Source organism: Maniola jurtina, chromosome 4 (genome assembly GCF_905333055.1).
Source record: "Maniola jurtina chromosome 4, ilManJurt1.1, whole genome shotgun sequence".
NCBI classification, from domain to species: Eukaryota; Metazoa; Arthropoda; class Insecta; order Lepidoptera; family Nymphalidae; genus Maniola; species Maniola jurtina.
In genome coordinates this window covers 16166916-16179695 of record NC_060032.1, presented here as the reverse complement: position 1 = coordinate 16179695, position 12780 = coordinate 16166916, and the positions used below count along the sequence as shown (strand labels likewise).

The window sequence follows — 12780 nt, the reverse complement described above, 5'->3', positions numbered from 1 at the left end:
GTCAGCCGCGCGACGGTCGCCTCCCTTTTTTTTTTCCGCGATTACATTAACAGGATTCGCATCGCTCGTGGACGATCCCGCATCCCGCCTTCACAACACGCAGGTGTGGCCGTAGCTTTAGAAGCTCGTATCCTATAGCTTTCGGATATGCCGTGTCGCACAGCGCATGTGACAGACAGGGGTCTATTTATCACACGTCCAATACACGAGGCGATGACACAGATTTATGTGAGCTCTGTTTTTGTTTCGGCGTTGATGAGTCGGATCATTAATATCAGCCTTCGAACTATACGCTTCGAACACAACTACATACTTTTTATACTGTCCACGTGTCACAGTCTCTAGTTTGTAGGCAAAATGAGTTACAAACCTGAAATTTTAGTATTTGGTGTAGAATGTTGACCCAAGACCAAATACTGAATTAAAAATTCAATTAAATTATTTTTCAGGTGGGCTTCCATATATGAAAAAGGAGCCATAAACACGTACCTACGCTTTCATCTTTAATACCCCCTCCCCCCCCCTGATAAGGCTGTGAAACACATATTTCTTTATTTTTAGCTGACAGCTGTATAAGCATGAAATAATTTCCTTTGACTGATAACGAAATTTTAACCTCAATTATGTATTCAATTTCACTATCATCAGTTAGCTATTTATAAACACATTCAACAAAAGCACAATGAATTTATCATTCCATCAACCATTTAAATTTACATATATGCTCTGTTCTTTGTTGTATTGTGATAAGATACTTGACGTCATGCTTGATTCACTCATATGAGTCTATTTGCCAAAACTAATCCTCAAATATTTTACTTTCTTGTGATATAGAAAATCTTTAGATGTCCTTGCAACTGAAAGATATATCTTTCCTTGCTTATATTATGAGTTGTTTCTTATGGTTCAATATCTCTAGAGAAAAAGGGAAATGAAGGAAAAATCTGAGCACTGTGAATTTGTAATCACATCACAGAACAATTAAGTAATAAAGTGATACTACTTGTATAATGGTATGGAACCATTTCTGTGAGTCTGAATTGCACTTGATTTTATTTTGTAAACGATGTGTGTTTGTGAACCTGCACATCCATACGAATTTTATAAATTTGTAAGTTTATCTGTCTGTTTGTTACCTTTCTGAACTGCTAATTTTGACAGTTAGCACAATAAAAATGCAGAGATAGCATCACACACACACATATGATAATAACAACCTGGAAAATTAAATAGTTCCCATAGGATTTCGAATAAATCTAAATCCATGAGGACGAAGTTGCTGGCATTGCCTAGTATTTGATATACATATGTCATTGATTTAAATAATAAGAATAAATAAATACTCAATTAAAAGTGAGCAATTAATTATATTTAAAATTTAAATTACACTTTTCAAATTACATGCTAAACATAATTCATATAAGACACTATTTTATGAACATTCTGATCATTTCAAACCCCTATTTTACTTCCTTACTGTGTTTTTTGGAACATTGTATTAGATATCCGTATGCCAAATTTCAGAGTGATCCATCTCATAGCCTGAACTGCGGGTTGATAGATAAGTGAATAACCTTTTCCTTTTATAATATTTAGATTAAGTAAGTACTTAAGTCTTCCCACATTCCATCATGCAAAGATCTGCACGCTTGGTATTTGATATGAATAGAATGGCATGAAAAAAAGAGGGAAGTGAAATCACTTTGAAGTGTAGGCATGAACTGTGAAAGCCGCAACAGATCAACTTTAAAGAACACCTAAATAGTTATTAATAATAGAAAATATTACTGACTTATTTAATTTAAAAAAAAAAGAAAAGAAAACAAGTATTTAGGCAGGTAAAATTTTCTATTTCTATTCTTGTTTAGTATAATATAAGCACTAGGCATGTTTAAGTAAAGTAATGCTAATAAAAACAAAGAAAAACGTAATGAAAAGTAAAATAATAATGCCAATTGGCACAGGTTGCGTGATACGATGCAAGGCAACACAAAACGTACCTACCTACCTAAACGGGTTGGCAATGCCTGAACTTGTGGCAAATCGAACGTTCCATACCTTCGCGAAACATCACAACACAACACCAATACAATACGCTTTGTGCAATACCAATCCGAGGAAGCAAAAGCAATGAGATTCATTTAATGCTATGCCAACTTACCAATAACAAAATTTCACACGAAAAATTACAATCGTAAACGAGTCTTTGAAACACCCACAGCGAATTCTAAATCACAGTATTATACACTAACTGTTTTTCACAAAATTTTACTGGCTTTCCGAGTCAGTATTATAAAAAAATGTTTTTATGGAAGAATCTATAGAAACGGCCGCGATATGCCACCGAACCCGTCTTTTCAATCGGCCATTGCAAATTAAACGATTCAACGACACAGTCGACGCCACAGACTACTAACTATAAACTAAGCATAAAAAGACTAAGTCATAGACAAGAATGTTTTCAATGTTGAACCACTGAAATTGACATAAGCAAACTACGCTGGAAGGACATGTGCCATACAAAATAACATTTTTGAAATGCTGTTATAAAATCACTAGTTGAAATGAGTGCCACAGTCCACTTCATAAACCATATTATTATACACTTTATCATAAACTATACTCAAGACCACCGCTCACTAGCAAAAAGCAATTTGGAGTGCTCTCGGGACTCAACTTTTGCTGAATCAATTTATGTCAAATGTAAGCGGTGTGCTACAAACTGATATCCCAAGACGACCTTGGCTCTTTTTAACCCCCGACCCAAAAAGAGGGGTGTTATAAGTTTGACGTGTGTATCTGTCTGTGGCATCGTTTTTTTTGTTTGAAACGTGGCTTGATCGAGAGTGTTCTTAGCAGCTATAATCCGAGAAAATCGGTTCAGCCGTTTGAAAGTTATTAGCTCTTTTCTAGTTACTGTAATCTTCACTTGTCGGAAGTGTTATAAATTTTTAATTAACACTTGTTTCAAAAAAAATCAATTCGTTAGGTCACCTTATACTATTTGTCACTCTCGTTAGAGAGAAGTATATTCCTTAATTAATCGTCTTCGAATTGATCACGCCGGTACCCGCGTACACTTGGCAAAATTAAGACTACGTGACAATTCCCTGTGTGAGTACGGTCTGGACGAAAAATCAGTCTCCCACATACTTTTTTTCTAAACCAAACTTCCCTTTCAACTTCATGATATCCTTCCTTGTAAAATTCTCCACCCTTTAAATGTAGAGCGCGTTTTGATGTTTGTATATTCTTAGCGTTTATATTACCTATGTAATTTTTTTCATAAAGTATTTTTATTTGTAAAAAGTTAAGTTATTACCGCCGCCCATGAACATTTGCGGCACCAGACGTACCGCCCATGTGTTACCAGAGGGTGAAATTGCTTGCGGTGGCGTCCTACGGCGATAATCAAGTTGCTTCCAAAACAAGTCGTCAATTGTAAGTCTAGCGTGTATTAGTAGAGGTCAGCAAGGTTCGAAGAAGCACTGGTGACACCGCTGACGTGCAAAATGACGTCAAAAGCAGCTGTCATTAATGTGCTTTTTTTAAAAAATTATTTTACGGCCCTGGATATGACTATGATATACTATGATATGATATACGGCCGTTACGGCCGTACCCACGAAGTAGGTACTTGGTAGGTACCTACCTACTATAAAACCTATGTTTCTTAAAAACTTCTACGTCTATGTTTTCTGCAATAATTAGTGAATAGCCAGTACAATATTATACAATACAATATTATACCCAGTATAATATTGTAGTCTTTGGTGAATAGTGATTACTGATTACATACTCTTTGTCTGCAATGAATGATGTACTGTTGTCAACATGGTTCAAATACGAAATGCCGCTGTTGCTTACAAAAGTTTAAATGGACTTATTTGTGTTTATAAACCCTCCTGTGTGTCCGTACAGCATGTGCAGCATATTATTGTTACTAATTTGTGTCGAGGTTAGCTTATGTTTATGTTACTATGAAAAAACTTTACAACGCATTTAGAATTCCTTTCAAAACTTTAGCTAGGTATTTACTAATACTCGGTCTTGTAAATTAACCACAAAAGATATCTGACCAGTATGTACCTACCTACTTACCTCTAAAATATTACATGCATCTTAATAAGTAGGTAAATGAAGAAAGTGTTTTATGTAATCTATTTCTAATTGCAGACTTAAACGCTTTACCAGACAGGCCTCTAGAGAAACGAGTTGAGATTGTAGGGGCAACAAACGCTCCTATGCAAGTTAAGTTAGTCCCAAACTATGCTGATGATCCGTTAGTTGCTGGGCCCAGATATATACATACAGACTTCCGATGCAGCTGGGCTACACATTTAGGATTGTTTAGCAGTGGTGTTTTATGTATGTATTGAGGAAAGTTTCCCAATTAATCCATACTATTATTATGAATGTGAAAGTCTGTGTCTGTCTCTCTTCTTCTGCTTTTCTTCCCTATGGCTCTTTGTATTGTGGTTTTGTGGTCTACAATAATTCCGCCAACGTCAATTCAGTAGAGAAAAAGACGGTTTTTCTGCCAGCTTTTCATGATTCATCTAACTAAATTGATAAATATAAAGCTTCAATTCAAGGGAGGGAAATAGACTACTTTTTGTCCTGGAAAATCAAACAGTTCTCATGGAATCCTTAAAAAACCTAAATTCACATAGACAAATTGAAGTTGTATTACCAAGTCATGGGTTTAGAACTACATAATAAAATTTTTCAACACCCTTAACATTGTTTTCTGATATTTCAACAGAATCTTATTAAAATTTATATTGTATTTAAAGTTTAAACAAATGTATTTGTTTTCCAGTATTAGGGATCAATGATGGCACCAAACTAACATACCTCCTAAACACAGGGAGGCCTACCCGTGCATTCAAAGTGCATGGACAATTAGGCAAAGCCACTGACACATACTTTTGGAATGGCAGAACAATGGAGAGGGCGACATTCGGCCATGTGACCCGGGCAAAGATGGATAAAGTGGTTGCACATATACAGGCAGCCCATCAGAAAACTATGTATGAGTAAGTAAGAATTAATTTTTATTAATATCACTAATACTATTCTTAATATGTTTGTTTGTTGATTTATCGTTCAATCATCATCACAATGGATATACAGATTGACATAATATAGTTGAAAGACCTAGAAAGTGAATGAAGTGATGAAAGATCCTGCATCATTTTTAAAGTCCCATGGGATTTGCACTGGGATCAAAGGGTTGTTATTTAGTAATGAATTTACTAACTAACAATTCCCTGTAACTAGTTCTGATTTTACCACCAAGAAAAAAAATAGTTTAAATTTTTTTTTATTTTTCTGTAATTCTATGAGAGATTCTTGAACCAACAGATTTTTTTGACTTAATTACTAATAAATATTAATACATTCAGGTTATCAGGCCTTCACATGGACTCACAAACAACTTATGACCTTGCATCAGAAGGCTTGCTGAGGCCGGCCAACAGTAAGCTACCAGTTATTTATGGAATCAAATGTGTGCACTTTGATCCGCCCAACTTTACCTTAGGTAAGTAATTTATTTCCAATTTTTACTCTATCTTCTATTAGTATCGTAATTGAGTATAATCTACTCATAGAAATTGTTATTGTTTGCGAAGCATATCAAATGAGCAAACCCTGATTGAAATTAAGCAAAATAGACAACTTCTAAAACACTATTTTATTGTAGGCTACTAATGGCAGACCTGTCACTTGATCTTGAGAAATGAGACAGCATGTAATTTTTATCTCATAAGAGAAAGATAAGAGTTTACACAATAGAAAGGGAGGCAATTGTTAAGTTTTAATCTGCAACTCTGTGTGAGCTTTACCCTTTATTGTATTGTAACAAGAATAGCTATTTATTTGAACATCTGTATCGAGTGGAATATTTTAACAGTTTATATTGTTTCAGAAATTCAATCTGTAAATGAATATGACAAATATCTCTGGACACTAGTCCATGATCTAGGCGTTCAACTCAAGACAGTAGCGCATTGCACAGGAGTGCAGTGTATCAGGCAAGGCAAGTTTGATCTCCGCCTGGCCTTGTTGAGGAAGCATTGGCAGATGGAACATCTTCTAAACAATATGGATGAATGCCGCCAGATATTAGAAGAAAATGAGCATTTGTTAAAACCAAAATCAGCACAATTGAGTGTTTAAAAATCACAGTAGATATTATAATGTAAATAAATAAAAGAGTTTTATTACAATTATTGTCTTTTATTACTTATCTTAAAGTCAAATAACACATGCATTTTTAAAACAGAGAAGTTGAATCCATTTTTATTAAAAATTAAAAAAAAACTAATAGTCTAACAAGTGAGAAAATACACATTGCTTAGACAGAACACATAATATTGTTGTAGTCTTTCAAAAAACACATGAATAGGTCCATATTTCTTGTAGCTAAATACCTATATTTCTCAACTAGCACTACTAGATGGTGTATTTGAAGTAGGAGTGTTAGCTTGCTTCTCCAACTGTTCTATCCTTTTGTGCCTAATCATGTTGGAGAGAATACCATCAAAAGAAGTGGTTTTCTTTTTCGCTGAGCCTCGAAGCGTGTCCTCACCTTCTCTACGAACTCGCAATCTGAGAGAACTGACTTCATCCATGAAATCAAAGTTAGATTTCTCCTCACGTATTGGAGACGTCGGTATATCGGCTTGGTTTTCCTTGCTCACAGGCACAGGGGATGGTGCTCGTCGGCCAGGACATTTCCACTCGAGGTTCAATGTACCAGATTTTTCAATAGATTTGTAAAGTTCTTCTAATTCATTTGGATCCGGCATCCAATTTTTTCCGATATAAACTCCGCTTTTTGATAATTCGTCGTCTGAACAGGCAAGCTCCCAGTCGTCACCTTGAAGTTCTGATCCCATTTTAAATAAATTTCAACTGGAATTACCATAATATTAATTCAGCAGTAAATACAACTACGAAAACCTGAAAAACACCATTAAATGTATACAAATATACAAAGAGAATATATGACAGAAAAATAATCACAAAACCAAAGAGAATAATTTTCTGTTATCTTTGCTTTACGGCTCTGTGCTCTAGCTCATTTGGGCCTTTTCTGATTTCGCAGATTTGTAGGATTGAAAAACTTTTATCCAGAGCTTAAATTAATAAAAAAACTGCTCATTTGTGGATTAAAAAAAAAAAGATTTCGATGAATTGAGAACCTCCTCCTTTTTTCAAAGTCGGTTAATAAATTTATTCTGTGTTTTATAATAATCTGTGCAATTTAACAGCTGTCTCATCGTTGTCACATTGACATTGACATCATTATGTGGTTTCTATTTTAGGTTATGAAACCACACAATCACCACACAATTTAGTACATGAGTACATTCAATAAACATTGTAAAAAGCAAAACAAATAAAAAATGTCTTCGTCTTCGGATAGTGATTCGGATACTGACTTATCACAACCTTCTAGGTATGTTTAATCAATAACACAATATCACAATCATTTCTGCAGAATTTTATAGATGTTATTATAGTAAGTACCTATATAAAATATATCCTTTCTTTTTAGACTAGGTGACTGCGAGGTTTGTGGGTCTAAAGAAGCTATTTACACATGTCCAAAATGCGAAGTAAAGACATGCTGCCTCGATTGTGTAAGGATACACAAGAAAGAGCTTGAATGTACCGGCGTGAGAGATCGCACGAAGTTCATTTACATGAAAGATTTTACTGATACAGACTTGCTAAGCGATTATAGGTTATTAGAAGAATGCGCGCGATTTGTTTACGCTGTGAAGAGAGACGAGAAAAAAAGATTCACTAGGATAGATAAGGATTTACCTATAGTATGTATAGTTACTGAAATTGTGTTTAACTTATGTTGGATTTAATCTTATGATTATATAAAAATAGCCTTAATCTTACAAGTGTAAAAGTTTAAAATGGGATTTATTACTATGCAATTTAAGAATGCATGAGGTAGAGTGGAGTGTGCTGGGACTAGAGACTGCAGAAGTTGGGAAACTATAACCTGTGCATTGCACCTCTGAAGGTTACTTTGTTTAACTCTTCTTGAACTTGTGTTTGTCCATAGCTCCATGGCCCTCTTTTTGACACCTCTTGCCTTTGTTCATATTTAAAAAAAAAAAAAAACTTAATGAATCTTCATGTCTCAAACTAACAAGTATTTACCATATGAGACTATTTTAAAATTGACTACTGCATACTTTCAATATGTGCGATGCTTTTTGTATGGCTTTTGCTAGTGTTTATTTGTGTACTATTATTTTTCAGCATTTACACAAACTGAGATTGGCAGCGAGACAGAGAGGAACCGTTCTACAATTCCTTGCACAAAACTTTACAAGACACAAAATAAATACAACAAAATACATATACAAAACAAATCTGATCAACTGGCGTGTTGAGTGGGTTTTCCCTAATGTTGAAACCAAACCCCTGAAGTTTGTGGATGAGAAGTGTGTAGAGAAAAAGAAACTGTCAGAACTGCTTGATAAGTATTTAAATCCTGATGCGCCAGCCTTCGATGGTTCCAAGGATTTGATGTACTATAAATCTATTGGGTTTAGTGGAGTCAAAGTTTTATTGAAAGGTAAAAAGTATAACAATGTAACCTATATTCTTTTAATCTAGTAATTTAAGCCAGTTGACTAGTGGAAGTCTGTAATAATCTATTGCAGATAACTATTTGTAAGTTGCTCACACTTGTACATTGAAGACTTCTATTCAAAGATCCTGGATACTAATAGTTATAGCCTTGAAATAAAAAAAAAAGATTATGGAAACTAGTTCTAATTTCATGAAAATATGAAAAAACCAGTATTCAAGAATAAATTTGGATTTCTTATCATAGTCCTTTAAATATTATGTTCTTGACATTACCTAATTATTTACTTACAGCTGAAAAACTGAAAGGTTCAGCCAAAAAGTTCTTTGAACTGGACACAACAGAATCATTGGCAGAAAACTTGTCAGGAAAATGTATTGTGGAGTTCCCCATTATATTTGTTGTTCTCAAGGATCATGCTTACAATTTTGAAATTGTGACACCTGGTAATATTTTATAATATGTAAATTCTCTCACAAGTACAATAACTATGAAATAATGCCTATAATATTACTATCAATATTAGCATCAAGTATAATTTAATGTTAATTTTACAGATGATGAATTTGACTGTGGAAAAGACAATAAAGAAAAGGAAGATGTAAAAGATAGGCAAGAAAAAATAGAAAATATGATAAATTACATTAATAGAAATGAAAACACCACAAAGTCTAACACAGCAGATAAAAATACCCTGAATGGTGTAAATACTTCAGAAAACAGAGATGGATATCAGAGAAAAAGGCAGAAAACCTTACTAACAGAGAAGATTGCTGAGGAAAAGAAATTAGAGATTGAAAAAGAAATTAAAGAAGCTAAAAAGAAGAGACCTAAAAACCTGCTTTTCACAACTGGTTATTCATCAGAAGAGAGTATTAGCTGTAGTGAAGATGAAAATGAGAAATAATTATTGAAGATAAAACTCAAAAAAATGTTTCAACATCTGATTCAGTAGCTGTGGCCTTGTAAAAAACGTTCAAGTTTGATTCCTGTCAGGATCAATGGACTAGTGTCTCAAATTGGAGTTGCACCACACAATACCTAATAGTTTCAGGCCCAGAGGAATCACAAATAGCACTCTTAAGCAATAAAGTTCAATCCCACCAATTCTGGCTTGCACAGCACAGTGGCCTAAGAGAGTGGGCCTAGTGGAGATAGAGAAGGAACGTACTGCCGTAGGTTTATTACATGAATCATGTGTTCAAGTGAAGCCAGCCTATTTATACTTTTACTAGCGACCCGCCCTGGCTTCGCACGGGTGGACACTACCACGAAAAATCCTATCTATTTTCCGGGATAAAATATAGCCTATACGGATTCGGAAGAATCCCTCTAAGTAATAGTAAAAGAAATTTTGAAATCAGTCCAGTAGTTTTTGAGCCTATTCAATACAAAAATACAAAGGTTTCCTCTTTATAATATTAGTATAGATTTCTCAGATCCAGGCTGGTAGAAAGCTTTCCCTGTGGCTTGTTACTTCAAAGTCATTTAGCATCCAGTGTGATGCATTTTGAAAACCGATGATGATTATGGGACTACCATATTTGAAGACTATTGTTGTAGCCTGTGATGATGAATGCCTTCAAAAGGGAACTTGTTGACTAAAAATAAAAACTTTATACCAATATAAATATATATTTCATTCAAACCCCTATAGCTATCAAAGAATTCTCTGTTAACACAAACAAGTACTCATTTGTTGCATTTATACCCAAAACTTCACCGTATTTATCAATATTGACAACATGCTGTTGACCGATTTTAATATTTTTCATTATACCTTCGGATCTTTTTCTCAACTGACAGTCCTGGTTTCCGCTATTCTTATAAATGAAAATATGACGTGTGGCTTCGCAAACTACACTGTATGTAAAGTTTGGTGAACAAGTAATGAATTTTCTATTCTGTTTTGAGGATTGTACATAACCGAATGCCATTAAAGTCCCGTCATGTTTCATAGGCCAAGTATCTGTGTTTATTAGTTGTGCATATGGCTGCCATATGCAAGCATCTACGTCGTGTCTTAGAGCTAATGCTGGTACTTCATGGGTTTCTAGCTTGATGCTGAACAGGTATTGATGTACACTTAGTGAAACCCTGTGTGTTATTTCATGGTTTGTTGTATCCATGCGAACTGGAATAAAAACAAAATAAATTAATAATGGACCAATATCAATCTAACCATGGAAACATTTAAGTGTGGAAACCAGCCCAGAGAGAAGAAAGAAAGATCATTACCTATGTACACTGATATCTCCGAGATTTATGAACCGATTTGCGTTTTTTTTTTAATCAATAAAGGAGCTTTGTGACATTGTTCCATAAAAAATTTGGATTCCAACTCCTCAATCCTGATGCTGCAGGGATCCACGCGGGCGAAGCTGCGGGCATTATCTAGTACATAATAAATGTGAAAGTATGTGTAGTCTGCTACCTTTTCACAGCCCATCCATTTATCCGATTTTGACAGGCAGAGTTAGCTTGCATTCCTAGGACGGACATAGGCTACTTCTTATTCAAGAAAACCAAGGAGTCAATAAATCTAAATCTAGACAATATTTTGGGGCATTTACAGGCATTGTATAGTAATGAATATAATCCTCACCCAATATAGTATCCTCCTCAGATGCTGCATCACATTCTTCCAACTCTTGTGTATTCAGACCAGGCACTTGTTGGTCAGCTACCACTTCTGTCTCGGAGCACAAGTGAGCTAGCCTCTTATGCACTTCCTCTACGAGGCTCGCATCAATTATTTGCTCCCCATTGCTATCACCACCTTCAATCAACTCATCCCAAGTCAAGCTCTCAGACTTAGTTATCAAAATATCCACTTGACCATTTTCCTGTATGTTCCAAGTTGTTAACTCACTGTCTACCTTATGCCTTAATTTGCCATTCAAAAATTCTTTGCCACCATAACTGATTTTTATTGCCAAAGGTGTGACATTAACAAAAAAATGTTTCTTGTCAAAATTACTTTGCAATTTTAGTGTTATTGTAACATCGTCAGCTGTTTGCAGCCAAGTATAAATTATTTGCTTTGTCTCCTGTGGTTTCTCTACAATTTCTTTTTCCGAATCTGATATGAATTTAAATAAATTATCAGAAGCTACATAAAGAGCATTACAACTTGTTTCTATAGCTGCATAATGGACAATACCTTTGCCTTGAATTTGTTTCATAGATGACTGTTTCCATGCTTGACCATCGTTTTCCAATGTTATCCATGTAAGAATAGAGTCAAAATGCTTTTCTTGTTGCTCCACTGATTGAAGGAGGCAATGTAAAACTTCAACATCTTTTTTATCTTGAATCCTTGTATCTACAATGGTAAAATATTTACCTTCTCCGAGAACAAGGTTGGAATAAACAGTAATCCATTTCTGCTTGTCTCCAGCGGGCCTATTCCTTGTGCCTGTATCAACAATATGTATGTAACCTGTGCCATCGCTTATTACAGCTAAATTATTGGAAGGAAACATGAGACATAGGTTAAAATGTCCAGATTTTCTTTCAACATGAGCAGGAACATCGTAGACAGCAGCAGTTTGGAATGTACCGTTAATATTATCGAAAGTTACATTACGTACTTGCTGTGAAGCATCCACGTAGTAGTAGTTGTATTGGTGGTCCCAAAAATCCAACACTAAATGGTTATGGAGAGCGAAGAGCTTAGCGTGGACGAAGGAGAACTGTACTTCGTCAGGATACAGCCTATCTACAGGTGAAGTCAATTCTAAACAGAAATGGGGAAGACATTGCAAGTTTAACTTGTATCCCTCGAATTCATGATCCAGAAGGCGTCTATCTGGGCGCAGTTCCACTAGAGATGACGGCATAACTATAATACTAGCTGTGATTAATTGAATAGATATTTTCTCGATTGAAAAGAATACAAACAGTACTTTATTTTCTTCAAAAATGAAAAATCAAAACAATGAATTTTCACTCAATAAATTTGACGTTTGATTTGAGCACAGATCACTATATACCAGTCGGATTTGAGTCACAGATCAGAAACAAATTAGTTTTGACCACATGCCACAGAAATTAATTTCTCTGTGGTAATTTTTTTTTTATAGTGCTGCTTTTCAGCCCTGAGTTCTTAGAGTGCCTAATGTTTTATACAATACAAAGAAGTAAATCCTTCA

At 34.9% G+C, this 12780-nt stretch overlaps 5 protein-coding genes across 9 annotated transcripts in view; 2 read left to right on the top strand and 3 right to left on the bottom strand.

The window, feature by feature from the left end:
• The window catches only part of LOC123864260 (protein FAM102A), a 97568-nt gene extending 95148 nt beyond the window's left edge, over positions 1–2420 (bottom strand). For 2 of the 4 annotated variants that reach the window (XM_045904562.1, XM_045904561.1), the window contains exon 1: positions 2162–2420. The gene's annotated coding sequence lies outside the window, so the exon portion shown is untranslated. Of the gene's footprint in view, positions 1–2008; positions 2105–2161 lie in introns of those variants that run through there. The other 2 variants (XM_045904564.1, XM_045904563.1) reach the window with 2 other exon arrangements.
• Positions 2421–3695: 1275 nt separating this feature from the next.
• On the top strand, positions 3696–6233 carry LOC123864268 (mitochondrial mRNA pseudouridine synthase Trub2). The gene is made up of 6 exons (XM_045904576.1): positions 3696–3710; positions 3774–3958; positions 4177–4368; positions 4823–5039; positions 5409–5545; positions 5933–6233. Exons 2-6 carry the CDS (start codon positions 3835–3837, stop codon positions 6181–6183), a joined length of 921 nt encoding a protein of 306 aa, XP_045760532.1. The 5' UTR covers positions 3696–3710; positions 3774–3834; the 3' UTR covers positions 6184–6233.
• Positions 6228–7014, bottom strand: LOC123864273 (PAXIP1-associated glutamate-rich protein 1A). Its single transcript, XM_045904582.1, has one exon. The coding sequence runs from the start codon at positions 6903–6905 to the stop codon at positions 6447–6449; it is 459 nt and encodes a 152-aa protein (XP_045760538.1). The 5' UTR covers positions 6906–7014; the 3' UTR covers positions 6228–6446.
• Positions 7015–7301: 287 nt separating this feature from the next.
• Positions 7302–9563, top strand: LOC123864266 (box C/D snoRNA protein 1). Of its 2 annotated transcripts, none has more exons than XM_045904574.1 (5): positions 7302–7468; positions 7568–7844; positions 8293–8611; positions 8920–9072; positions 9184–9563. In XM_045904574.1, exons 1-5 carry the CDS (start codon positions 7416–7418, stop codon positions 9531–9533), a joined length of 1152 nt encoding a protein of 383 aa, XP_045760530.1. In that variant the 5' UTR covers positions 7302–7415; the 3' UTR covers positions 9534–9563. The 2 variants fall into 2 exon arrangements, with proteins under 2 accessions (XP_045760530.1, XP_045760531.1); XM_045904575.1 differs by having other exon boundaries at positions 7409–7531.
• A 685-nt stretch (positions 9564–10248) lies between these two features.
• LOC123864262 (nudC domain-containing protein 1) lies at positions 10249–12604 on the bottom strand. The gene is made up of 2 exons (XM_045904565.1): positions 11232–12604; positions 10249–10760 (listed from the first exon to the last, which is right to left on the bottom strand). The coding sequence occupies exons 1-2, from the start codon at positions 12466–12468 to the stop codon at positions 10270–10272; spliced, it is 1728 nt and encodes a 575-aa protein (XP_045760521.1). The 5' UTR covers positions 12469–12604; the 3' UTR covers positions 10249–10269.
• Positions 12605–12780: the final 176 nt, after the last annotated feature.